The 27,781-nt window shown below is 36.9% G+C and overlaps 2 protein-coding genes across 2 annotated transcripts in view; both read left to right on the top strand.

Moving 5' to 3' along the window:
- Positions 1-14,717, top strand: part of CENPE (centromere protein E) — a 39,329-nt gene extending 24,612 nt beyond the window's left edge. Inside the window, exons 27-41 of the mRNA XM_057384135.1 lie at positions 1,297-1,581; positions 1,688-1,846; positions 2,523-2,765; positions 3,313-3,510; positions 3,593-3,670; positions 5,830-6,042; positions 7,223-7,432; positions 7,947-8,156; positions 9,193-9,414; positions 10,045-10,248; positions 10,830-10,942; positions 11,424-11,521; positions 12,073-12,232; positions 12,652-12,914; positions 13,780-14,717. Of these exons, the coding sequence (XP_057240118.1) occupies positions 1,297-1,581; positions 1,688-1,846; positions 2,523-2,765; positions 3,313-3,510; positions 3,593-3,670; positions 5,830-6,042; positions 7,223-7,432; positions 7,947-8,156; positions 9,193-9,414; positions 10,045-10,248; positions 10,830-10,942; positions 11,424-11,521; positions 12,073-12,232; positions 12,652-12,914; positions 13,780-13,877 (2,754 nt within the window). The 3' untranslated portion in view covers positions 13,878-14,717. The remainder of the gene's footprint in view (positions 1-1,296; positions 1,582-1,687; positions 1,847-2,522; positions 2,766-3,312; positions 3,511-3,592; positions 3,671-5,829; positions 6,043-7,222; positions 7,433-7,946; positions 8,157-9,192; positions 9,415-10,044; positions 10,249-10,829; positions 10,943-11,423; positions 11,522-12,072; positions 12,233-12,651; positions 12,915-13,779) is intronic.
- A 1,686-nt stretch (positions 14,718-16,403) lies between these two features.
- On the top strand, positions 16,404-27,395 carry BDH2 (3-hydroxybutyrate dehydrogenase 2). The gene is made up of 10 exons (XM_057384136.1): positions 16,404-16,511; positions 17,903-17,983; positions 19,504-19,582; positions 21,094-21,190; positions 21,723-21,831; positions 23,014-23,074; positions 23,725-23,838; positions 24,317-24,375; positions 25,065-25,157; positions 25,557-27,395. The coding sequence occupies exons 2-10, from the start codon at positions 17,912-17,914 to the stop codon at positions 25,608-25,610; spliced, it is 738 nt and encodes a 245-aa protein (XP_057240119.1). The 5' UTR covers positions 16,404-16,511; positions 17,903-17,911; the 3' UTR covers positions 25,611-27,395.
- The last annotated feature ends 386 nt before the right edge of the window (positions 27,396-27,781 follow it).

The following is a 27,781-nucleotide window of genomic DNA, read 5'->3' as shown; positions in this document are numbered from 1 at the left end:
AGGTTCAGAGGCAGTCAGAGATTTTGAAGGACAGCCTAACAAACAAGGTGAGTTTTGGTGTTTGGTCCCAATGTTGTATTCTAATGTTTTATTACTGATGTGCTGAACTTTTGCTCAACACAAACCCTGTTTAATTTTTAATTCCCAGTGCATCATTTTTATGTTTTTTAAATGRTCATGAACATGGAAGAAAGTATTTTGTCCAAGTTTATTCATTGATGTTTAATAGTAGCATCCTTAACTTGTCTTCAGCTTCATAATCCATTGGATTGGTCCATCTTTCAAGTGAATGTMWGTTTATGAAATGAGTGAAGKTTTAATTTAATCMGAAACTGAACACTGATTCCAGGTTTTTAAAACCCACTCTGTAGACAGAATGAATTTAAGTGCGTTTTGAATCCTTGGTGCTTTGCACACTTTCTGAATAACAGATTTGCTCTGGAAGTTTTTCTACTTTGTTTATACTGGCTACATGTGAAAAACATTGTAGAAGAGTGAATCAAACAAATCTTCAGCATTTAATTTTATTTTGAATTGATGGAAATGCTGTCTTTGCGTATCATTTTTAATAGATCTCAGAAATGACAGAAGAAATGAAAATAATCACATCAGAGAGAGATCAGCTTGCTCTGGAAAAATCAGAAAACAGCTGCAGAGCAAGTGATCAGCTTCAGGTGCAAAAGGAACAAATCATCTTCCTTACACARGAGAACAGTTCATTGCAGGAGAAGCTGGACAGTTTACTTTTGAAAAAAGAACAGTCTGGTGAAGGAGCTTTGGTAATTATGTTAATGCTGCAATGGAATGTTTGCTTATTTAAACTTTCAGTTAAGTTAAATAATTACAAAACATACTGCAGAAACGGGTCATGGTATTTGACTGTTGCTCATTAAACTCTGAATTTATTATGGTTAACTTGAGATATTGTTACAGATGGATGTCCAGTAGTAGAATATGACTGTAAATACAATATTAACTTGATACGGGATGGTGATGATGTGTACTGATCTGCACAGAAATGATTTATAGTTATATAGCTGAAGCTAAAAATGCCTCGTCTGAAAAGGATAATGGTGCTTTTTTAAAGCATAGCTAGAACTGAGTTTTATCCTGGCAGTGAAAGGGGCATCACAACCAACACTTCCAGTAATTTGATGTGCTGATTAAACCTCTGTGTGTGTGTTTTTTATAGCAGTGGGTCTCTTTATTTTAAGTAACCAGTCTGTCAAAGGGTTCAGATTAGTTTTTCCTCATGCTACTTCCTGAATGTGTTGACTCGTATCTCTTATAAAACAGATACCACAGATTCAAGTACAGTCTATGGAGCAAGAGTTATTTCACCTGAGAGAAGAGCTGAGCCAGGCACAAAGGAGATTGCACGAAATGGAGGAGGCAAAGGCCAATGAACATCAAGGAGAATCTGAAAGAATGGAGACAACAGATGTTACTCCAAAACCACTTGACTCCCAGGATGTGAACACCCAGACAGAAAGAGAAGATGAGGATTTGAAAATGCAACTGGAAAATCTCCAGAATGAGAGAGACCAGCTAAGAGAAACTCTACAGGAAACAATTAGCAAGGTAATTAAGATAGTCCTATTGCTGTGGGTGAATAACTTTGGTACATTTCTGTGTTAGATTTTGGAAGTGTTGTTCAGGTGTTAATGGACTTTGATTGTGTCCAAAGAACTCGGAGATGCAGGAGGAGTTGAGATGTACTCGTGAATCTCTTGGACAACATCAGGAGATGATTGTGGAGCTGAAAGGAAATATTTCAGAGAAAGAAAATCAGCTCTGGAAGGCACAAGAGGAATTGAAGGAACAAAGTGACGAACTGCAGCAGAAGGTCAGAAGCAGTTTTGTCAAGAAAACTGAAAGTTCTGTTTGGTTTGGTATCACATATCTTCTGCAAACTTCAGTTTGTAGAGCTAAAATAAATGTAGTAAACACACTCTTTATAACAAAATATGTCTTGGTGCTGAACGACTGAATAGTGTTTGGAATCTACAATACTTTGACCTCTGTGCTTTTTCCCAGCCTTAAATTTTTTTTTACATTCTCATAATGTGCTGTAGTTGTATAATTTTGAAGATACTTGAACAACTTTAAGGCAATTCTTAATTTGCTGCCAATTAAATTTCTTACTATTTATTAATTACTATAAATTTCTTACTGTTTTTGTGTCTGAAGCTTGTGTGGCTTTTAGGCTTCATTTATACCACTCAGTAATGTCTCCTATCTACTGTGGATATAGCACCTGAGGCATTTCTTTGGATGTTGAATGCCTTGCATGGGGATGTCTTCCTCAAAATAATGCAATTATAACAACCTATATGTACCGACTGTGTGCTTCTGAAAGATGATCCAAGAACACTATTAAATTGCATCCTGATTGCTAGGACAAGAAAACTTAGTAACTTAGAGAATGTTACTTGTTCTTTTTTCTCCAAAGTGTCAGGTTATTTCTGCCCATGATGAAGTGATTACAAATATCAACACTGGTTTTGACTTGTTTTTTCCAGCTCACTGAAGTCACTGAAAACCTGACTCGTGTCTCAGCTGAATATGGCAAGCTACTGGCAGAAAAGGAGCAAACTGAAAGAACAATGGAGGAGCAAGTCTGTCAGCAGCTTGAGAAAATTACTTTACTTAACAAGGAGAARGAKGAGCTACAGCAAATGSTAGACACTTGTAAGGAAAGGGAAGAACATTTGTTAAAGGTTCAGAGGCAGTCAGAGATTTTGAAGGACAGCCTAACAAACRAGGTRAGTTTTGGTGTTTGGTCCCAATGTTGTATTCTAATGTTTTATTACCGATGTGCTGAACTTTTGCTCAACACAAACCCTGTTTAATTTTTAATTCCCAGTGCATCATTTTTATGGTTCTCAAATGGTCATGAACGTGAAGAAAAGGATTTTGTCCAGTTTATTCATTGATGTTTAATAGTAGCATCCTTAACTTGTCTTCAGCTTCATAATCCATTGGATTGGATTCCATCTTTGGAATCACTGTCCATTTTTCAAATGAGTGCAGATTTAATGTAACAATCAGTAATTGTACATATATTCTTTCTTTAAAATCCACAAAGTTGAATGGAGTAGACTTTTTTTTGGGCATCATGCTATTCTTCCTTATAAATTCTGAATTATTAGAAAAACAAAATTTTTTTTAACTTTTCTTGATGCTAGTGTGAATTTTAGAAATTAAAAATTGTGTTCTCTGTGTTTTAGACAACTGATTTGGATATTTCATAGGGTGTATAAAGACCACCAACAAATTGTGATTTGTGTTTTTCTCCACTCTTTTTTGTAGATTCAACAATTAACTGAGACACTAAATAGTATATCATGTGAGAAGGACCAGTTATTAGCTGAAACTCGACACTCTTCCCAACTTGAAGAACAAATCTCATCAGTTAATCAAGAAAAAGATGAGCTAAAAAAACTTCTCCAGGATGTCAGTTCAGAACGGGACCAGCTCAAGGCAGAATTGCAAAGAAATTCTGAGATGGTGAGAGTTCCTATGTGCATACCTGACTTAGGAGTAACTTCTCTTCTTGAATGGTACTTAAACGTTTGTGCTTTCATTTTAGGGTGCTGAAACAAATGCTAAACTGGAATGTGCATTAGAACAACTGAAGCAGAGAAACCTGAATCACATGTCCATTCAGGTAAGCCCAATGGATATAGCAGAGCAGATGTCTCATCATAGGCTGAAAGAAAGAGCCTTGAAAACTAAGCTAAGCTTATTTTTCTGCTTGTTTWGAGGATGGATGTAGAAACCTAATGMTACTTKTGTGCATTGTGTATARAATGGTTTGGATATCTTGCTACTGTGCTGTACACCATGGGATCAGTTGATTTGCTGTTGCACATCTTGTGTCACCTGAGAAGCTCAGTTTAATGTTCACAAAACATCTCACTTGCTTTCTGTCCAGCCACCCCAATGAAAATCACAGAATCATTTTTGGTAGAAAAAACCTCTTAGATTATGGATTTCAACCCTTGAACAATCACTGCCATRGTCACTGCTAAACAATGTCCCTAAGTGCCAGATGTACATATCTCTTAAGGAGCTCTGGGGATGGTGATTGCACCACTTCCCTGGGCAACCTGTTCCAATACTTGACAGCCCTTTCTGCTGAGAATTTTTCCTAATAACCAGTCTAAACCTCCCCCAGTGCAACTTATCACTTGTTACTGGAGAGAAGAGGCCGATCCCCACCTGGCACAGCCTCCTGTCAGGGAGCTGTAGATTGATGAGGTCTCCCCTGAACCTCCTTTTCTACAGGCAGAACAACCCCAGCTCCCTCAGCCCCTCCTCACAGGACTTGTGCTCCAAACTCTTCCCCAGCTCCATTGCCCTTCTCAGGACTCACACCAGCATCTCCACATCCTTGYAGTGAGGGGCCCAAAACTGAACATAGGATTCGAGGTGTGACCTTGCTAGTGCTGTTCCCTTTCCTTGCTAGTGCTGTTCCCTTTCCTAGTCCTGCTAGCCACCTGACACAAGCCAGGATGCCATTGGCCTTCTTGGCCACTTGGGCACACTTCTGCCAGCTGTTGATCAGCATCCCCAGGGCCTTTCCTGACTGGAAGCTTTCCAGCCTGTAGCCCTGCATGGCGGGGGTTGTGGCACTTTGCCTTGTTGAACCCCAGACAGTAGCATTTTGCYACTTTGGTTTTATAAAAATCCTCCCTTCCTTTTTTCCCCATCAAATAATAAATTAGTATCAAATCAATAAATTTCATTAAAGCACTTCTGCCCTCAAAACATGAATTCTTCAGACCTTTTGTTARTTAGCTGTCTTGAGTACACTTTGACAAAGGTGTAAGTGCTAGCAATTGACAGAAAGCCAAATTAAACCAGGATTTATCAGTGTGATGACCAGGATTTATGAAGGTAAAGGACACACTTTAAAGTGCAGTATTATTGTACTGCAGTCTATATATGCATCAAATTTAGGTACCATTCTATGTGGGTCAAAGAAGCCCAGAGTACTTCTTCAGTGAACACCAAAATGGTAAAAAAACAAATTACAAAAATCCGTCATGTGTCACTTTCTCCATTCTTTCTGTACTTCTACATCAGCAGCAGGGAGATGATAGTGAGGGAAGTGAACATCAGCTGATCCCTTTTAAGGGCACTCTCCCCTTCTGACTTCTGTACTAAGTAGGATCTTGTCTGCCTCTTCCCAGTGTTCCAATGGTTTTACTATGAGGTTGAGAGTTAAAAAAACTGGTGAATCTTGGTTCTTTCAAGTAAGAACTAACAAAGGAGGGAGTATGCCCAAGGAACATATATACTTATTTTAAAATGTATAACATAGACATGATTAAGCATGTTGATGGAGTTGCAATTTAGTGGGTCTTCAAGCTTGTACCATTACTGAGCCTGCTTTTCAGGGCAGAGTGCTAGGAACAGCCTCATGAGCCCTTTCCTTCAAGAAAGGACAAGTAGATAAACTTTGGAGTCCATCCTGAGGGAAGGCCAGCTGGAAAACTTGTGAATAAGTAACAATTTCTTTTCATGCCTGACCTACAAGTCTTGATGTGGCCAGACAATCTAAACAAAGACAATTTGAGCTTGTGAAGTGCCTTGCTGGAAAACTATGAATTTATCTGCTTTTGTGCCTAGATTAGTGTTTTTTGTCATGCCCCTGTGGYAAGTCAAAACTGAAATCTTAATCCTAGTAGCTTTCCTGTTATAAAACCAATACATACCGTAGGGGTTAGTCCTGGGGTCAGTTCATTTATTTTATGTTTCTGTTTATAGATAATTACACTTTTCCTTATTGTGAATAAATTAATTTGTTTCACTTGCATTTAGGAGCTTCTGGAGAAATTCCCAAATATGGGGAAGAGATATGAATGTCTCTCTACARCATCTCTTAAGCTACAGAGTGAATTGAATAGTCAGAAAGCACTGCTGGCTGTGATACTGCCACAGCTTACTTTGGAGCAGAGTAAACAAGTCAAAACCCTCCAAACTAAGAATGAGGATGTGAACAGTCGTCTCCAGAAGTTATTTATGAAACTGAAGGTACCAACTTAAAATGTGGATGCTTCATATCCCTTGGGTTTGGGTTTSTGGTGTTTTTTTAATAATCTCTCAATGGTRACARTAATGATTTTATATACTCTGGCTTYGATTTTTGAGAATACATGCAYTTTAGAAAATAAGTTGATCATAATTGCTTTACAATCTTAGAAAACTGGAACTACTTAATTATGTTAATCAAAGTTAATTTTTAACTGTAGTTTAGCTGCTTTGCACAGTATTATTTAGTAATACTATTCCATTTTATTTGGGAATTGGAGTTTTCTTCCTGTATTCTAATTCTATAAATGAATTTATAGATGACTAAGTATGTATTTCTTTGTGGGGGAAATGCATGCTCACTCTGCAAAACTACCCAAGTAGTTTGATGATTTTGCAGCCTTGCAGATCTGCCCCAGTTTGGAATCAGTTTCTCCATTGGACTAAAACTATCAGCAAAAAGGTTAAGGGTAGTTGGGAGGGAATTCCTGTTATCATATGCAGAAGTAAATAATAAAGTTTTTTCTATTTCTTCATTTACTTTGAAATATTAAGGAATGGGGTATTTTTTTTTTTTCAATTGAAGCAGTGGGGGGAAATGTGTACAGGCCTGGAGAAGAGGGGGTGAGGTTCCTGAGAGTCAGTTATGTCTGTAAATATCCATTAACAGAGAAGTTGAACTAATATTCCAAAAAGCCTCTTTTCATAACTTAGTGCTGTGATTTTAATTTTTTCCCCAGAGGCTTTTAACTTTCATTATTAAAGATGCTTAAATTTAACAAATCATCTCTGCTGGAATAAAGTTTTAAATCAGCATAGTGATATTATTCTCATACATCATCTGCACCTTTCACAACTCTAAGAGAAAATAAATATAACCAACAATACTTTGCTTTTCAAAGTCTASATTTGTGCAAGGCTGTCTAGAGCCTTTTAAACTTTTTGGCTTTTTTTGGAGTCTACAAAAAATAGTGTACTGGAAAAGTGCTGTCTCAGCTAGAGGCTTTTATGCCATTACTGTAATGCACATGTGAACCCAGTTTTCTCAGTCATGTGTTAGCTATCTTGGACATTTATAGGCTCACAGAGTAAACAGATTGAATTATAAAATACAGGATTTTAGCTGGATGCAGGGTACCATTTTAAAGCATGCTCACTGATGCTTCCTGTGCTTCTACAACAGCTCCTGTTCAGTTCTGTTTGTGCAAAGAAAGAACAATAYCATACTACTGTTAACAAGTATAAAATGAAATTGCTTGAGGAAAAGAGAAAACAAGATCACCTACAATCCCAGACTCAATATCTCAGGAAGATTTATTTGAAGCAAGATGAAGCATCATCTCAAGAGTTAAACAACAGTGAAGGGCTGCAAAATTTCCACTTGGATGCAGAGGTAATATTTGAAGAAAAAACAACAAAGACTCATGTTTCAAGGCATGGGGTCATGTGGGGGTGGGAATCAAATGGCACTAGGTTTCTCTGTTAAAACTTCACTTAAGGGGGATGAAGGAATAGAACTAGTACTTTTTAATGCTACTAGTTGTATAATATGAGGATTTTGTAAAGTGACTGAAAATAAGATTAATAGGTTAGAAAATAGTGGGAATGTTGTTTAATTATTTGCCCTACAAAATACATACTACATAATACCAAGATTACTTRTTCTAAAATTAAAGTTTTGCTAATAAGCACCTTTTTTCCTCCCTTCCCATCTGCCCCAGGAATGAAGATTGTCTTCTTGCTTTCCCAATAGGGTTTAATTTTAAGTATAGCAAAACTCCTTTCATATGATAATTAGATGCTGAAACAGACTTCCTGCTGTATTGATAGCTGAGAGGACAAAAGGTGTATATTTAGACATGTGATAATCAAACCAGTATTTAAATTTTAATTCCCTTTTTTTTAAGAGCATTCTCAAAGACATATCAGAAATGGAACATGAACTTCTCTGCATAGAAGGAGAGTTACAGCAGCAAGAAAGTGCTAGAAAAGAAACAATACAGTTCTGGGAAGCTTGTTCAGGARCTCACTGTGATGCAGAGGAACTGAAAGAAGTACTAAAGAAACAAAATGAAAGGCTTTTGCAAGTCTCTAAAATCTGGACACCTAAAGTAAAGGTAAAACTAAGTGTTACAGAATCAGAAATTTATTTTGTGTAAGCACTCTGCAAATGCCTATGATTGAAAACAAAACACAAAAAGGGCTCTTAAATGATCATTTATTATCAGCACTTACTCATACTTTAACTGTAAGATGTAGGAATATTTAAAAGATTGAAAGATTCCTTGTGCATCCAAACTTTGCTTTCTAAAAGACTTTCTAGATAATAAATGGGAGGAAGTGTAGAGTTGTTTATTTGGGCTTTTATTAGTCTGAATTCTGGAAAACGTTGCTTTGCTTGCCAAAATTTCTCGGGACTACTTTAGCCTTTTAAAAAACCCAGCTGAAATTTATATTCACATTCCTTTCTTTCTTCTGCTTACTTCTTGTCTCTTGGAAAATGGACAGTGTTTKTCAGGGTTAGTGCATTATGAACAGGATTTCATGAGATTTTATCTATCTGATTTAATCTTAAGTTTAGCCTATTTTATTTTTCTTCTGTAGAGTCAATAGCCAGTCCTGACTTGTTTGGGATTTTGCAATGACCCTGATATCATGTAGATCAAAGCTTTTAACAAACAAAAATCTAGTMAGCATTGTCATTTCCTGACAATTGTGAAGTTTTATCTGACATGTTAAATGAGGGTTTCTAGAATAGTCCAATGTGAGGGTTTAATTTCCTTTAGTCAGTGAATACATTCTAATAAAAAAATCTGTGAATAATTATGGTTTTCTGTTACTGACATTCAAGAAGTCTTTCCAATATAGTTCCTTTGTTTCTCTGATATTAATGTTTGAGTTAATGTAGAAATGCTGGTAAACACTATCATCTTCTCTTGTGCCCCTTCCTACCTCCCTCTCTATTGGAAAGGAAACCCTTTTTTTTAAGTGTTAATGATACCATTTCTGATAGCAAGCATTTTCAAATGGGGCACTAAAACAAGAACATGAAAATAATACAGGCTAAAATACTTCCTGTTTGTTCACTTGCCTTATTTCTAGCAGATTAAAAAATTATGTTAAATTATTCTCTATGATGCTACTGATTTYCAGATACTCCTTGAACTTTCTTCAGAACTGGATGCCAAAACTGCAGAGTATAGTAAAAATGCTGATGTTGAATTAAAACAGAGAAAAGAGAAAAATGAAGAGTTGCTTCAGAATCTAAACACACTAAAAGAAAAACTGGCCCCTAGTGGCTTTTCCAGTCTGGCATTAGAAGAAGAAAATTACAGGCTTCATAATAAATTAAAGGTTGCAGAAGAAGATAAAAAGGTACCAATACTTGTTTCTAAGGAAGACTTTGATGCTTGCTAAGTACTCCAGTTCAGTACTCCAAACTGAAAATAAGGATTGATGGCAACTGTAAATACAAATACAAATCGAGTACACTTTATTTTAGTAGCTCTTTTATTTCCAAAGTAGAAGTTAGAGCTCTTGCCTGTAATGTAATTATTTTAATTGCCTGATTTCTGTAGACAAACAGATGTTCAGTTTAGAAGTTCATACRAAATGTTTTCATTTGCTTTTGAAGTATTGACTTTATTAGGGTGATGATACTTTTGATTCATCCTGTAAGTATATGGTATTCACTATCAAACATGAAGTTGGAGAAGAATTCTCCATTTAATCACAGGACCTGAAGATTCACTTTCTCTCTCCTATTTTTTGTGTCACAGTTACCTCTCTCCAAAGCACTTTTTCTTTTCTTAGACTTGAGTGTTCTAGACTATTAAAAGGTGACACAGAACAGTGACCTGGACATGAAGAGTTGCCATAGAGCCTGTAGTGTGCATTTTTTGTGTGGTTTAGGTTTTTGCTTGTTTTTGCTGAGAATATGACTGTGTGCTGTTACTGTCTTTTGGCATAACTGCTCATAACTGATTGACTCATACATCTCAACAGGTTATGGAAGTAAAAATTCAGAAGTTAGAAGATATAATAAATGAAGTAGGAGAAAGTGTCAAAGAGAAAGATAACAGGATAAACAAGCTGCAAGCACAGATAAGAACAAAAACAGAGACAAGTGAGCTCACCCAATTGCAAGCTAAACTGAATGAGACGGAGAATTGCCTCAGAACTGCCTTAACAGAGAATCGCAGTCTTCAGGTATAAGCAAAATACTTCACTCTGCTCTTTCTCCTCTGATGAAAACACAAAGCMTGCTTGACAACAGTYGKAGGTGAAAYSTAGCTCTCTATAGTCAATGTATTTRTTCTGTSTGGCATTCCTAGARTAAAACACTCCACTTGCCTGTTTGGCTTCACATTCTACCAGTGCAACCTTCAGTGACAGCATWTAGAACCTATATTACGATACTAAAAACTTAATGTGTCACTTGTATGTGAWGCATTTCTGAACCATTTTAAACATTTTAAAACTTTTAAACTGAAGCAAGAGCTGTTTATTTAATGTAATGTRTTTGCACTCTACTTAAAAATTCCCAGATTTATATCTGCACTGATGTCAGTAAAACCTTCTAAAATATGATTGCATGTAATACACTAGAGTAGGATACCAGCTGCTACTATAGTGCTGGCTGGTAATGTGAGCCACCTTAGTGAAAAATAACTCCCTGCTCCTGGCTGTCCTGCAACATCTAGCAGATCATAGAAAAGATACACAATTAACAATCTTAATTTCATTGCTAAGTAACAAGCCCTTATTTGTCCTAAATATTGTATTTTCAGGCAAAATTAGATAAAGGTGGTCAGTTGTACAAAGAAGAAATTGACAATCTCAAAACACAATTGGTAAAATGTGATCTGGAAAGAATGAAACAATCCAAATCCATTGAAGTGACGTAAGTTCAAATTTTAACTTCTTACAATTCTCAGCTACTTCATTCTTAGCTTCTACTTCTCTATTTTTCCCACATAATAAGAATTAAGCATTCAGCTTGAGGTGTTGTAAGTTTTTACTGCAGTTAAAAAAGCAAAATCYATATATACCTTGGGCTGCTTACAAAACTTCTTCCCTATACACCCACCAAAATTTCTCAGCCATAAATTAAATAACAGTTGTCACAAAAGAAGGCAGGGGGAAAGCAATAATTGAAAGCACTCTCTACTTCACTAAACAGAAGGGATACACCAAAAATAATTAGTCCAGCTTTTGGGTRCACTTTATCTAAAATCTAACAACGAGGTTTATGTAGTTTTTCTTGTTTAACTTGGGTGTGTCTTGTATTTAATAGCTCATTGGAATTCAACTGCAACTGTWATAACTATTAAACTGAGGTTTTCTGGTTTTTATTTTTCTCCCTCCCTTCTTGCCTCATATAGACTTGCTAATTGTAACGCCCTTGCAGAACACCAAGAACAGCAAATAACAAAGCTAAGAGAAGAACTGAGAAGAGCACGCCAAGAGCAAGATGTTACTGGTAAATACAAGWTATATAGAAACACTTTCATGTGAAACACTGAGTTTTGAGGTTATGTGGTTAAAAACCAGATCAAGATACAGGCCTTGTACCTCAAAGGGTGTGAGGAGAATTGGGTGCATTGGAAGATGAGATGGAAGGTAGACTAAATTAAGTGCACATAAACTGCATTAGAATCACAGCAGTTCTTGTGTTTTTCTGCAGCCGCTTGTGGAGGGGTAAGCTGCAGTGATGGTAGCTCATGTTGCCATGTTTTCCTTGACATATGAATACCTACTTCTAATCAAAGCTATGTCATACCTGAAGCAATTTTACTTCTTAATGGCCCAGTGAAGAATCTTTCATGTTTCTTAATATCTCCCTGACAATGTGAATGAAGGTGTTTTGTGTGGAAAAAAGTGTAACTGTTGTAATGGCACTTGTAACCCAGTGAGGYTTCACATAAAAGACCAGAAGAAGGAACAGGTGCCAAACTTAGGAAGGAACCAAGCTTAGCTTGGTTTTAAGTACTCTCCAAATAATGCACACACATGTATAAAATTGTTTTCCAGTGCTGAAAGAAGCAGACCCTCAGCAATCCCAAGTACCCCTTACTTGTGGTGGTGGCAGTGGTATTGTGCAGAGCACACAAATACTTGTTCTAAAATCTGAACAAGCCAAGCTGCAGAAAGAGAACTTGTGCCTGAAGGAACAAAATGACCGTCTGCGAAGGTAAGTGGAAGGCTGACTAGCAGCAGTTTAAATAATTTGTTGTATTTAACTATATGCATCATTAGTGTTTCTTTCTGGGAGCTCTATAAAGTGAGTAAACATTAATTTTAAATTTCACATCGTAAACTTTTATTTAAAGCTAGTGTTTTATGGCTTATAGTCATAAAGGCCTTTGGAACTTTAAATTGATACTTTCATAAGAATCTTTTAAATGCTGGAATATACACTTGAATTGTATGTTAGAAGCAATTTTAGCTTAAAAAAAGTTCCTCTGAAACCAAGATATGCAGCTATTGCATTGCCATGTCTGTGATRTGTCATCTGAAAACACAGAAACCCTCTGTTCTTTAGGGATTTTTCCATAAAGGTACTGCTTTAAGTTTTTCTTACTTAAATGATGGGGTTTTTTTTCTTTGCAGTGGTGAACTTCAACTGAAAGAGGAACTTAAGAAATGGAAAGAGAGAGCACTAAAATTGAGAGAACAATCCTCAAGAGAAACTACTCGAGAGACAATATCAAAATCTCCTAAGAAAACAGTATCATATTTCTTTAAAAAGCAAATGCCTTCACCCTCCAAGGAAACTGCTTCTCAGGAAATAGTGACTCAGGACCTATCAAAGCCTCTGCCTCTGACTTGTCCAACAAATTTCTTTGATAATTCCAACTTGGGTATGCTAACAGGTACGTAACACAGTGGTAGTGTCCTATAAAGATTTGAAGATACAAAATGTAAGGGATAGCCTGAGCTGAGGGTAAATGCTATACTCATATATTCAGACCCAAAACTTTTATCATAACAGTTTTCTTGAGTGGTTAGTCATCTGGCTGTTGGAAAGCTAACCATCTGAGCTGAGAAGCTTCTATGTGCTCYACAGAAGTGTAATACCAAAATGAATCTTTCACCCCCTAAAGAACATACAAACTTTTCTTCCTTTTCTGCAGTGCAAGTGTTGATGAGTGACTTTTGAAATTGAATCAGCAAAATATTGTCATTAGATAGCTAGTGCTCTAAAATGTTTTGCTTTTTAACTTTACATTGGTTAACCACAGACTTCTGGTAAAACTATATAAAGTTAACTCTTTTCTGCTGGTTAACTTTTTTCTGAAGTTTTTTCAAGATGGTAGACTTTAGTCTTTGATGTTTCATCTGCTACTCTGCCTGGCTCCAGCTGCAATAATAGCTGTTTTGATGATAACTTCTGTTCCTCAGCCCCACTTCAGATTTCTTATATCTGGCCTGCTGACTTTTAGTCATCTACTGTCCTCATGAGTACATTTATTCCTCATAGCTTTCAGAAGGCCCCTGCAGACATGGTGAAGAGTTAGCCAGTTTTTGAGGTATTAATAGCAGACTTGCAGAAAGAACATGCCTCATTGCTGTCTTTGTGATGGCCAGCTTGGTAGTAGCACAGCTTTCCTCACAACTCAAAGATTCTCAGAGGGAAGCTTTGGTAACTGACATATAAAATACTAGTCAAGATTAAATMATTGTATTCCTGCTGCTTGTCTGAGGAGGAAAGCTTTAATGTTCTTGTCTTCTGTACAGATGCACGACCTGCGGGCATAGAGTCCACAGAAGAACATCTTAAACACTTGTTTGGGACTTCAGACCAAAACAAAGCCCCTGAATGTAGCACCCAGTGAAGATGCTCTGTGGTAAGCTGCCCTGGCAGTGGCTGCAGCCAGAATGTGCAAACACAAAAGAAAACTGTTTCAGGTTAAAAGCCACCAGCCTCTTCTGTCTTTGCTGTCTTGGAGCKGCTACTTCCCAGAACTGGGAAAGCTGAAATATGAGGACAAAAATGGAAAACTAGACATGTTTCCCCACAACCTGCTAATCTGTCAATGTTCTACTTTGGTGTTTTGATGTGGGTTTTTTTGATGGCAAAGAAAATCTAATGCATTGAAGAAAAAAAAATGGGAAAAGGAATGGATCACAAACTAACCTACTGTGAAACTTCTCAGTCTCAACCTTTACATTCTGTCGTTCCTAAAACAGCCCTTTTCTGGGGCTTTGATATTTTTATCTTCAGAGTGGTGTTGACTTATAAAGAAATATTATTTTTGTTTTTTAGCATGTCATTTTATACCATGCTTCTTTAAGCCCACACAAACTACATTTTCACCACAGCTTTGGACCCAGCATTTGAAGTTACTGATCTTCTGTTTGTAGAGCACACAATCAAGGGTTCCYCTTAAACTCCTTAAATGTTTCTGCAGCTCAACCAATTATGGTGCCGTGAGTAACTGAATTTTGCATTGTTTTTCAATATACCTCCCTGAAGTTGTGTTTTGGAGTTTTTTTTTATAGCAAGCAATGGACTTAAGCAGAAGAATGTTCTATAGTGAATGGAAATCAAACCAGATCATTGGGGCGAGATGGACTCTCTTATTAACCTACTTACCTGTGTTGTCAGACCCACTTTTTGTATGTTTTATATAAGAGACCTTATTTTAACAATAAACTTTAATGTGTTAAATATGTGAAAAATGTTTTTGGTGTTCACTTGTGCTATGATCAAAGGATGTTGATTACAACAGTGTCTAAATGTTACCAAATTACTATCTTTTATACTGATATCATCACTTGCATCATTATTATATTTCTTGTCTCTRTCCTCCATCACCTTCTGCAGCAATTCCTTGTGCAGAAGTTTGCTGTTGCACAAGTCTGTTGTCAGAGTTTTGTTTAATTCTCTGACTGTCAGAAAATGGTTGAAGTCTAAAACATGGATCCTCCTCCCTTTCCCCCCACACCCTCCACTGCCAACTAAATAGGAATTTGGCACTCAGTACGTGAGATCAACTCCATTAAGGACAAAACCATCACCATGAGATGAGAAAGTCCCACCTAAGAAAGAGGTCTTGTTTGGGTCACCCAGACTGCTGAGCAAATGGCTASATTGGCATGTTCCTGAGCATGCAGCAGTTACTGGAATTGGGATAGCCACACAAGGATTATTTACCTGCTGGATGTACTTCTTCACAAAGAGCCAACCTTCTGTTTATCTTGAATGGCTGAAAACTGCCAACCACTGTAGCTACTAAGAAGTTGCCAGCATTTATCTCACCTTCTGACCTGGAATGGTTTTGGGAAGCTTTTAAAGGCATGACTAGCCAAAAATATACAGGTTCTAAATGCCATTACAGARTTGAGCACTGCAATACCTGACCACAGCTATAGGTATTTATTTTCTGACAGTAATAAATGCAAAGTGCTGGTGTGGTTTTTTTTGAGGTTGGTTGGAAGGTTTTTTTATATTTGTTTTAGGTTGGGGGTTTGTTTGGTTTGTTTTGTTACAATGAAAGAGAYTTCCTTTTTAGCTATGGGGATTTTGGTGTTATAATAAATGAATTAGACTGACTTTTTTCCAGAAGGGGGAAGAAGGTGTGTCTATAGATCTACCTCTTTCAAATAAAATTTTSAGGTTTTTTGCTAATTATTGCTTTCTTGGAACATTCTCAGATTAGGTGATTTTACTGGTAATTGAACTGAAAAAAAAGCAGAAACTTATTGCAACAGGTCGGTCTGAATTTGGGTGGCAAAAGCTTAGGGGCAGAAGGATAAATGCTTTTGGAAAAGTCATTCAAGATTTTCTTTACTGGGGAGCTGATTTAGAAAGCCTTAAAAGCTATCATAGCTTAGTAAAAAGGCAGGATAAAAGCAACTTTTATGTATATGTGTCCTAGTTTCTCCACAGAAGTGGCTTTTCTGAGGATAAACTAACTAAAACTTAGGGGCACACCAAATTCTTGAYAAAACTATCAGGTTGATTTAAGTTTGGTGTGAGCTCACAGCTAAATTAGTTTGCCCTAGAATTTTTCATTACGATGATATTCATTCTGCTTTAATATATGCAAGTTAATCCACSAGAAACAGAAGATACATTGGTAAATCACCAGTTTAAAAACAACAAAAAAATAATCACTTAAGTATTGCCCTGGTTGGGAATTTGATAGTTTATATTGCAAAACAGATTGCTTGGAAAAACATGTGTGTGGCCTTTTTTTGCGGGAATCCTGATCTCTTGAATTCCCATGGGAAGAGGGTCAGCTAATGCTGGTGATCTTTCTGTGCAGGAGTAAAATCACACTTTTTTAAAATCCTGAGTTTCACTAGATGGCAGCATCTCAATGTTTCAACAGGAAATTACGTTTGTAGACAGAAACTTAGTAATTCGACTACAAATCCCAACAAGCACAGTAAAAGAAATACACTGTAGAACTTCCTTTCGTACAAGGGTCAGTAAATATAACAAAGCTGTTTGAGATCTCTTGGTGAGTAACTATATTAATATTTATTTGTAAATGCTTCATAGAATCAGTATGGCAAATGTTCCTAAAAGCTGATTGTTAGATTGATAAAATGTGGGAAGCAAAATGCTTATAATTACGTGTTAAGGTGATTTGGGGAAGTTGAACAGATCCACGTGGCTTTTGGAAATAAGAATTTTTCTATTACATTGCTTCAGAAGTCTGATTTGTTGAATCTGTAACCTTCAGGAAAACACTTTTGCTGCAACTTTTGACAGGAAAAATGTCTAACAAAACAACTTCTGATCAAAATATAAGAAATTAATAATTGATTCAAAAGGTAGAACATTAAATTTGACTCATTAATCTGAGTTGCAGCATGGATATGAGCACCTCTAYAGGATAGCATTGGCTGCTAATATAGGGAAGATTATGGCACTTCTGTCCTAATTTCCCAGTGAAGTACTTGGTGTGTTGGATTTATGTGTTTATTTAAAGACTTTGTGTTCTTATGATACCTTTCTACACTCATATCTACACGGATGAAGTTGCTCAGAGGRTTTTGAGAATGCAGGAGTTTTGCTTATGGGCAGCCCAATTAACAGACTCCAAACACTGTACTGAAGTGACTGGAACACAGTGACCTCACTTTTTAGGAAGTTCTTTGAAACATCCTCTTACATAACCAAAAATGTATAGGAGTGAGAGGATGGTGTTGGTTTTTATGCGTTTGTCTGCATTTTTGCATGCTGTATTTTGTTTAACCTAACACAGCATTTGAGGGGCATGCTGGGGCAGAAGAGGGCTGGATTTTGCCTTTTGGCTGCTCCATACAGACTAAGGGAGCAGCTCCTGGRGGTTCCCTACTGCCCCAAACATGCTCAGAGCTCCTTGGGAAGAGGGAACAAGAGGCAAGATGGGTACTTTCCTTCCCCCCACACCCTCCTTGCTTCACTGGGGCTGGGAATCTGAAGATTCCTAAGAAAACTGGGAGCAGATACCACGGCCAGGGTATTGTGTGGRATTTACTGCAGTCTAGGAAGTTGAAAAGTCTAGTTTGAGAAAAACAGAAGACAGACCTGTTTTCTAAGAACACCACGGACAGTGGAAACAGTGGCTTACAAACTACTATACTGCTGTTGCATCTTGGCTTTTTTTTTACCTGTTTAAGGAAAAAAAGTCCAATTTCTGTTCTAATGCTTWCCTTCTGAGCTCAAATGCATTCAGATTGCTTGAGGTCCTCAGGTGTAACTAAACAAATGGATAACTGAGGATCGTACTGCAGCCAAACAGGACCATTATGATGGCAGAGGTACACTCTGGATTATGTCTAATTTTKGGGACGTATTTGCATCCCAGGGGTGGTGTTGGCTCATGTTTTTGTTCAATTTGTGTGGCATCCTGTGTCTGTACAGGTCAGCACCATGGGGCGGCTGGATGGGAAGATCATCCTGTTGTCTGCRGCAGCACAGGGCATTGGCCAAGCAGTTGCTCTTGTAAGTTGAAAAATGTTTGTCCTTCTGTGCCTGTGCAAGGTCTCTAATGCTAGCTTGTCCAATGTTACCTGCAGCAAACCACTTCTTGAGTTAATAAATCATAGATAAAGCCAGAACTACACAGTGAAAAGTTCAGGGAATAATGTAGCCACTGTGCTGTATCATGCAGGCTTTGTGCTGTTTGAATTTATGAAAATCTTCAACTCTTTAGTGGAGACATTAGACAAGGATATGAGCAATATTTGAGAACAGCTGTAACTGCTTTTCAAGCAATATATGGTTGGTAYTGTCTGTGCCTTTTATCCAATATCTCTGCTGCTTTGTTCTGGGAGAAAATATAGATGATAGGAATATTTCCTGGTCTAAGGCTGGATATTGTGAGGATTCTTGGCAGTAAAGTCAAGATATTTTACCCATATTCATGGTTGACATAACCAAATCTACATATTAACAGCAGAGCTGCAGCATTGTTCACAATGAGTAACTGCAAGAAACCCTTTACAAATTTTGTTTGATTACTCTTAAACAGAATTCRAGGTATATATTAACTTTCCAGTTAGCTTATAACTCCTTTTGGCCAGTTGTTTTCCTGCTACTTCCCTTTTCCCTTATGGCAAATAAGAAACCCAGAAGTTATCTTGTTACCTCTGTAATGTAATCAGCAGCTCAGGAAAAGGTCCTGTAGGATTTTTGCCAGAGTAGTAAGTTTCTCATGTATGTGGCTAAGAACACAGAAGCCTGTTGCTCTTGGCTCTTACATAAATCACTCTGTCCAAGGAGCAGGTAATATTCATGATGATTTCACTTTGTAAATACCCAACAAGCCRTGGAAGRWTGGTGTGTTTAATGCCACTATCCTYTTAAGATGCACTTGAGAYACTTATTTTGAAGATTAGGGGCAAGATGTCAGAAGTCTTTTGAAGGAGTTTATTTTGTTAGCTGTTGGTTAATCGGTAATCATTGTACAAAGAAAGGGTTTTGACGAAACCATCAAGGATGAAGCAGACTCTGGTTAAATATCATTAATTTTTCTATTGTTCTATTCCAATAGAATATTGGAATATTGTTCTATTCCAATTGTTTAGATGCAACGGATTTTGTTAAAAAAAAAAAAAAAAATCCTGGTTTATGACTACTGCCTTTACCTGTCAAATTTCATAACTTTATTTGAATCTAACAATACAGACAATTCTAGCTCTATRTGTATAATGTGCTTACTAGTGCCACAAATAAGGGCAATAATAATATCCATTATCTTTGCCTGGTTACTGTTCTTATACTTAATTTATGGATTCCTTACTTTGGGGAAAACAAATCTGTCTTTCAGGCATAATTACATAGTTGTAACTATATCACAGGATGTGTGGAGCCCCCTGATATGCCCAGAATGAAAAGTGAGAGATCAGCTGCCTTCAACCAACTTCTATTTCAAGCCAAAAAGGACCTGAGAAGAAAACAGATTTTATTTCTGGTCCAATCTGGAATATCTAACTATAAACTGCTTCTCTTGTGTTCTCCAGGCTTTTGCTAAAGAAGGAGCCAAAGTCATTGCTACAGACATCAATGAGTCTAAACTGCAAGAACTGGGGAAATATCCAGGTAAATGGCTTATAGCAGGTATTAGTTCAGCTGCTACAAATATTGTTRTAGGCTGGCTTCAGAAATTTAATTCCAGCAATACCAGATAAACCTATTTAGTCTGTACAAATGTTCAGGCCTGAAGGTTGCRTTTCTACTGACACCATAGGGAACATCCTTCAAGGAGCACAACTGTGTTTCTAATAATAAGTGACACAAGGGGCACATTGCATAATTTTTTTTTTCAATATCAAAATAAAAAGTAACACTTGGATGTACATTACAACTGAAAATGCTTCTAACTTTATTTGAGAGAATAAAGTGGATTTAATGAATTTGATGGTAAAATACACAAAACCACAGCTGGCACTGGTTTTAGCATGAATGTCTCTAAAACTGGAGTTCACCGCAAGCAATCCCTTTATAATTCTTTGGGAACTTTAGGGCTTTTCAGGTTCATTAGGATGGGTATTTGGGAAAATACTACATTTTTTCCCTGTGCTAGTATGCTCCCAAGGACAGAAATAATTTTCCATGTACTCAGAGCTATTTCCATCCTTTAGACACAGGATTAGTCAATCTATAATTCATCAAGAACTTGGCATGTTGTGGTCTTTGAATTTTATCCAGGAGAGGTAATTCCAATGTGATGTTAATCACCATCCTGTAGTCTGATTGAATCGTTATACACAAATCTCTTCAAAAGTGTCTGTGTCATTTAACTGAGGCATATAAAGCCTATTCACTGACTTGACAATTTGGCTTCAAAAGAAACAGTTTTTTTTCCCAAACCAGATTTTTTCCAATCAATTTTTTTTATTTACACAACACTCAGATGCTTTACAGACAGCTTTATAATATTTCATAGAATCATATCTGCTGGGTGAGGCTTCTGGAGGTCACGCAGTCCCATCTAATGCTCAAAGTGGCACAGGTTAGAGCAGGTCACTCAGGGCCGTGTTTAATGAAGTTCTGAACACCTCTAAGGATGGAATTTCCTCAATAACCTCTGCTGGACCCTGTTCTAGTGTGACTGCCCTTGTGATTTTAATAAATATGCAAAATCATTTTCCCTCATTAATTAAATTATATAAAGCTCTTTCATAATATCATTGACTATGCATGAGAATGCAGCATGTAATATTACTGAGTGTGTGACATGTAACTAGTTCCAARTAATTATTATTCTATGATAATGAGCACAAAATTCATTATGCTGATATAGGTTCTATAATTCTTCTTTTTGAAAGTATAGTGGAATTCAAATTTATTTGGAATGTTTTTGTGGTAAATTATGCTAGCTCATCTGCTTGTGTCATGCTATAGAACAATTAAAATAATTGATCATTTTAATTCTCTCCTGAAATTTTAAATAGCATGACATGCAGTTCCAGTTTAACCATTGCACTAACTTAATTATTTAAGTGTCAGTGTTACTAAATTGAATTGTAAGTGCAATCCTCAGCACATCAAAAAAATAACCAGTTCATCCTTAGTCAAATACATTGAAACAAATACCATGGTTTCTCTAGGCATTCAAATACGGGTTCTGGATGTCACCAAAAGGGAGCAGATAGAAAATCTGGCCAGGGAGATTGACAAGATTGATGTCCTCTGTAACATTGCAGGGTAAGGAGATTCTCTTCGCTACTACTATTTTTCCAGTTTTCCCTGTCCTCYAGAAGTACTTTCTATTAATTCAATGCATTTTATTTCTTACGTTTTAATGGATTTTATACCTTTTACTACAAATTTTCATGTGTTTTTATCCAAACGGAACTTCTTGTGCAGAGCCACATTACCCAGACCAAGACAGAGCAGCTCTGGAACTTCTGCTTTCCCAACTCTGTGGGCACCCTATAGGCTTGGCCCTCCTGGCACAACAGAGAGCAAAGCCTACAGTCTGCTAGGGCTCCACTTTTTTTTTTTTTCCCTAAATTCTTCTATTGCAAATCATTTATTTGCCCATCTTGAGTCTGCCTTGTGTCCTTGATACTTATCAGAAGGAATACACTGCTGATTGCATTTTTCAAAAARGGGTCTTATCCCTCCTTCTCAAGGTTGGGAAAGTTAACTGTACAAAATAGTAGTGGGAAAAGGGCAATAGAAAGCCACAGAAATGTAAACCACAGACTGAAATCCACTTCATGCACTCGTTTAGGTTTGTTCATCATGGAACCATTCTGGAGTGTGAGGAGCAAGACTGGGACTTCACGATGAATCTCAATGTTCGCAGCATGTATCTAATGATCAAGACATTCCTTCCAAAGGCAAGCCTTGGTTGCCCCTGACTTACAGTCTCTGCTGCATTGTTTAAAGTGTGAGAGATCTAACTCTCACTATGAGAGTGAGAGTTGCCACTATGACAGTATACAAAATCCAAATATGAAGCTTTGGATAGGGGATTACTGTGATCCGACTGTAAAACATTCTCTGCATTGCATGGTATTTCAAGYAGACAATTTATCTAAAGGATATGGTAGAGAAGATTTATTTGGGGAGTTGATTTATGTAAACTAGCTAAAATACTTCAGATTTTATGCAGAGCAATGAGGGAGCCATTGAGATACAGTGCTAATGTATTATACTACAGCACAMAGCTGCACAATACCACTGCTACAGAATTTTAATAAATAATGCATATTAACATGAATTTTATACAGCACTGGAAACTGCCTTGTAAAGAAATTCAAAGATGTTGATGCTAACATGCTGATTGGAGCAGAGCAATTCCATGAATATAGCAGCTCAAGGATGCCTCTTGTTYTTGATGTAATAACTAGGTTTGGGTCTACAAAAACTTGTGGACTGAATAAGGTGTTTGCATTCCTATAAATGCAAAGGCCAGATTTAAAAGCTGTGACCATGACTGGATGACAGCTACTCTTTTTAATATTGTTCCAGCTCTTTTTGCTTGGTTGGTTTGGTTTTTCGTTTGTTTGGGGGTGGTTTTTTTCTTAGCTGAACTTAATTTTCAAAGTTTGGGGTTTTTAACAACTTCAGGCGTATCAGATTTTGGGATGTCTAAAAAGCTATAACTTARAGAAAATGAGTGACAATTCATTTGTGCTAGAGTGTTGTGCTTTAGTCTTCTCCAAAACAAGAAGAGTTTGAGTGGGATTAGTGAATTGCTGCATTGGTATGAGCAGATGTTTGTGTAGGGTAACTTACTGTGGTAACAAAAAGTGCAATGATTGAGAGATGGCTATCTAGGGGAAAAAATCATTTCCTGGCACAGTTTTCAATCCTGACATGGCTTAGGGAAACTGAGTGAGAATTTCAGACTCTGCTTTACTCTTCAGTCAATGGCACCTATCCCTGCCAATTAAGCTTTGTTACCCTGCGTATCGAGTGTGTGTGGGGCTGTTCTGTGAGTGGCTGTGGGTTCTTTTGCTGAACCTGCAGATGACAAAATAGTCTGCATTCAAATGATGTTAAGTACTCTTTTGCAGATGCTTAAACAGAAATCTGGAAATATTATAAATATGTCTTCTGTGGCATCCAGCATCAAAGGTCAGTAGCTTGCTAGAGTTCCTTATRTAAATCTTTAAGATGATGGACATGYAAAATAAATTCTGCACAACTTTGAATTTAGAGGACATCCTAAATTCAAAGGTACTTCTAAATCCTGTGGACAGCTGTGGTTAGGGAAAAAAAAAGTGAACACATCAATTCAAACAAATGCGAGAACACAGATGGAAAATTGCAGAAACTCCTTACCTCTGAGCTTTTTCAATGTTTTTTAGCATCCTTTTTACCCGTTTTTATTAATTAAGGAATTACTTCCAGAGATATCTTGCTACATATGTTCTTCAGAAGTATAATGAAGAAACTATAACTATGTAAGGGCTTTAACTATGTTTTCTAAGGGAGCTTGATCATGACTAACAGATGGGTTTCTGCTGTTCATAAAACTTGGTTGCTTGCTGTCTTTTCTAGACTAGTCCCCAAACTTACACTATTGAAACATTTCCTCTGGTGCACATCTGAGTAGAATTCTGGCAGCTGGCATTCCAGCTAGCCTTCCCTTATGGAGGGGCTATAGATGCTACAGGAAATGCTGGAGTCCAGAAGCAGGTGCATTTTGAACAAACTTGCTCTTTCTTTTTTTTTCTTTTTTATACTTTTGTTTCTGGGCTGCTGCAACATGGACCTTCTGTTAGGAGTTGTGAACAGGTGTGTCTATAGTACCTCAAAGGCAGCAGTTATTGGGCTGACAAAGGCTGTAGCTGCTGATTTCATTGAACAAGGCATCAGATGCAACTGCGTATGTCCTGGTAAGTGTTCTTACATTATTCTGTCATCTAGAGCAGCTGCTAGAAGGCCACTCGAAAGTGGTAACTAAAGTTACCAGCAGTCTAAAAGAACAGAGCATGCTTGAAAGGCTTAATATAGAAAAGTTGTTATTCTGTTTTTAAACTGTTTGCATAGTCTGATTAACCTAGCACGTGCACTTCATATATACATTACACAGTATTTGAATGGTTGTTTCCAGAGATCCTGTCTGGGAAGTTATAAGCAAGCAAGAGCTAGCTCAAAAGTCTGGCCATTGTTTAACCATCCAAAAAGTATTGAATCTAATTCTCAAAACTCATGCCTTCTACCAAAAATTTAAAATTCTGTTCTGTATCAGTAACTTTGCAGTCTTTCTCCTGAATTGTATTATCCAGTTACACATAGGTGCTAAGACATACAAATGTCATGATTGTCATGATTGCTGATGATCTTTAACACTGAATTTAAAATTTTGTTTAGGAACTGTTGACACACCATCTTTACAGGAAAGAATCCAAGCTCGGAGTAACCCAGAACAGGTGAGAAAGCAATTTATTAGCTTGATCACGTGTATATATATTTAACTCTCTCTAAAAAAAAAAATTTGTATCTATAGCTGTACTTCTGTCCATATTCAAGAATGTCCTCGATTTCAGGGCTCTGGATAACTCAGCAGTAGTGTCTCCTTTGACAGTGTAGTCAGCTTGTACTCAGGACAGAAGCCTCAGAAGGATATCACTGCTTAGTGAATACAGAGGGGCTGTCATCCATGCAAACAACTCCAGCTGTAGGTTACAGTACCCAGTGCAAAAACAGAGGACACTTTCTACTGTGGCACGTCAGCCACAGGATAGCCAAAAACATGACACAAAGGGCATTCTGGCCTGTGCATTTCAGCGTGATTTGGGATGCTTAAATATTCCTACTAGATAATTCCAAGTTCTCATTGGAAGGACCTGGGAATGTCTACCACCAAAGGAAGAAGGATTTTATGTTGGCTTTATTCTGGAATCATTCATTTAGGTGTTGTCTAAAAGTCTCCTACTTTTTTTCAACCTGAAATCCACAYCACTGTTGATTTTATACTTTTCTAGCTTTAAGTCCCTACTCAGTGCACTAAAGACAGTTATGACTAGAGGCCTGTTTATGATATTGCTATGTACATGTCAACAGATTTAAATAATTGYTTTTTTTATTTTTGATATACCAAATGCTCTTGTATATCCAGGCATTGAAAGACTTTCTAGCCAGACAGAAGACTGGCAGGATGGCTACTGCTGAAGAAGTGGCCCATCTCTTTGTGTACTTGGCCTCTGATGAAGTAAGTACAGAACAATAAAATGTCCATTCACAGAATCCCAGGCTAATTTGCTGCTTGACAATAGAGAGGGCATTTGTTTCAGGACAATTTATATTGTCTTTGAGCTGGATTATTACAAAAATTAAAACCAAACTATGTTATTTTACTGAGTTCAATCTGCRGTACAAAAAGAACTCTGATTATTGACAATGATGAATTAAGTAAAAGGCTTCAATTTCTAAGTTTGTTTATATTTAGATATTATGTTACTTATTCAGATATTTTTGTAAAACAAAAGAAAAAAAAGAAAGAAGTGTATCAGAAGAAAGCAGGGKTTTTTTTAACTTAAAGAAAAAATGTTTCCCTACAATTGCCATGGAAAATTACTTCAAATTATTGTTTGTTTTTATGTAATTTCAGTCTGCCTATATGACTGGTAATGAACTAATCATTGATGGAGGATGGAGCTTGTGATTGACTCTACCTGCAAATGGAAATTCATACCATGAAGGGCAAAAAATGAAGATGGTGTTTCTTGCAAAGATTGAGATCATGCATGTGACATTTTTCCAAACAAATTTGCTGCATTTTTACTGCTATGTGATCTCTCTCTAAATTGATTTTACTGATGAACTTTTCCTTAAATAGTGAAATACTGCAGTAAAACATACTTCATGTGGCTTCAATTTATGGCAACTCCAAAAACATGAAAGAACCAGCAGTTTAATGTTTAAGATTTCAGGGCACTAAAAATATTATTCAAGGTACAAAACCTGAGTTGTGTTTTAAGCAAATTTGATTGAAAGGAATTAAATACTATCTTTATTCTCAATTTACAAAGTATTTGGAAAATAAATATTCACTATTAGATTTTCATGTCACGATCTATGACGCAAGGGCATTATTCTAGCAGGCACAGATGAGGGTATATGTGAGAGAAGTATTCTTAAATACATGGTTGGATCACCATGAATATGCTTGCCTTGTAGCACAAAAACAAAAGAAGTGGATTTTACCACTCTAGATAGAACCAATATATTCCTCTCCAAAATGAGGTACTAATATTAGCCAAATTCTGTAAAATGTGTTGCTAGGTGCTACGCTTTGGTGTTCTGTGCCTTATCCTCAAGTACCAAGACAGTTCATGTTAAAACACRAGGCAAAATTTCTCTGAAAAGGACTGTTTCTGCAAGAATATGTGTTAACATTTTATTGTGATATCAATTTCACACATATATTCATATACAATAATTACATATATACATGAGGAAGGAATTAAGGAGTAAATGCTACTGAATTCAGTAATCAAAGCACAGGAAAAATGTACAATATTCTGTGTGTGTTTCTGTACCAACAACTGCCATGTTTATAAAATTAAGATTTTCAATATCAGCTGMAGCATTAATATAAGCTATTTGATTTCAAAGATAAACATATCTAGATAAAATCAGGCCTCTTATTGTAAAATTGTATGTAAATGTAAATTTGACAAATGAGAAGTTTTGTGAATATTGGCTTCCTTGGGCTCATTGTCGGTTTAACGTTCACCTTTAATCATGGTTGGAGTATTCTGATCTTATGTAATTTGTTTGTGGGGTTTCAGAGAATCTAATATTCCAATCAAGTGATCCTGGCAGCCAAGCAGGATCAAACTGAGGCAGAAATCCAAAATGGTTCCACAAATGTTCACTGACRTAAATTCAAATGTTAAAAGTTGAGGCTGACAGTACACTGCTTCAATGGTTTCAGAGTTTAATAYGAAGGCCAAAGTGCTTCTTTTGTAGCAGGTAAAGAAGATTTACCTTGAAAAGAGAAAATTTCCTCCCTGCAGTAACACGGGAAACTTGCACTGTGGATTCTGAAAATATGATTAAGAATCTGAGTGTAAATTCATTATACTTACTGCATCTTGAACATCATTATTTAATGTTCCTAAGCTCACTTAGAAGTGATTGTAGTACACAAAACGGTTCAAAAACGGCTGCTGCTGTTATTGTCAAAGCATTTGTRCAAGAAAGTAATTACCACCTGCCTTTAAATTGCACTAAAGGCACAAAGGGCTTTTTTAGTAGCAGAGCAAGAATCTGGTTGGCCAGTAAAATAAAAATCAGCAGAGCTTGCTGTGTCTTGCCTTATTAGCAGTGCTTTTCATGGAGGTATTAACAGCTGCAACTCTGAAATGTGTTCTAGTTTCATGAGGTTTTTCAGCAGACTTGCTGGAGTTATTAAAGGAAAATGCTTCTAAATTCTCTTGTGACCTCTTAATTCCCTGGTYTGTTTTTAATGGAACTGGGCAATTCTCTTTGTTTTCCTTCCACGCCAGTGATAACATAAAAGAAGCTTTTTGACTTTTCAGATTCTAGGTCAAACTTTTCTCTTGTGGAGGAGGGAGGAATAGGCTTCCCTGATTCAGAGTCCTTCTGGAAAATTTAATCTGATCAAAAAATCGCTTTCATTTTCTCTTGGATTTGTAGTCAGCTTAGTTCTGTGTCACGATACCAGGAGCAAAAAAAACATGCCGTGTTTGACCCTGCTTTCACACGCACTCAGTGCAGTTTACAAAGTTAGGGTTGAGAAAAAGGGGGGAGGTCTGTCTCATTCCCTGACATGCACTTACAGGTGAGATGGATGAACTTGCTTTTGAT

Source organism: Malurus melanocephalus, unplaced genomic scaffold (genome assembly GCF_030028575.1).
Source record: "Malurus melanocephalus ecotype Western Australia unplaced genomic scaffold, MMel_1.1 scaffold_688, whole genome shotgun sequence".
In the NCBI taxonomy this organism is placed as follows: domain Eukaryota; kingdom Metazoa; phylum Chordata; class Aves; order Passeriformes; family Maluridae; genus Malurus; species Malurus melanocephalus.
This window is presented reverse-complemented; position numbering and strand designations above follow the sequence as displayed.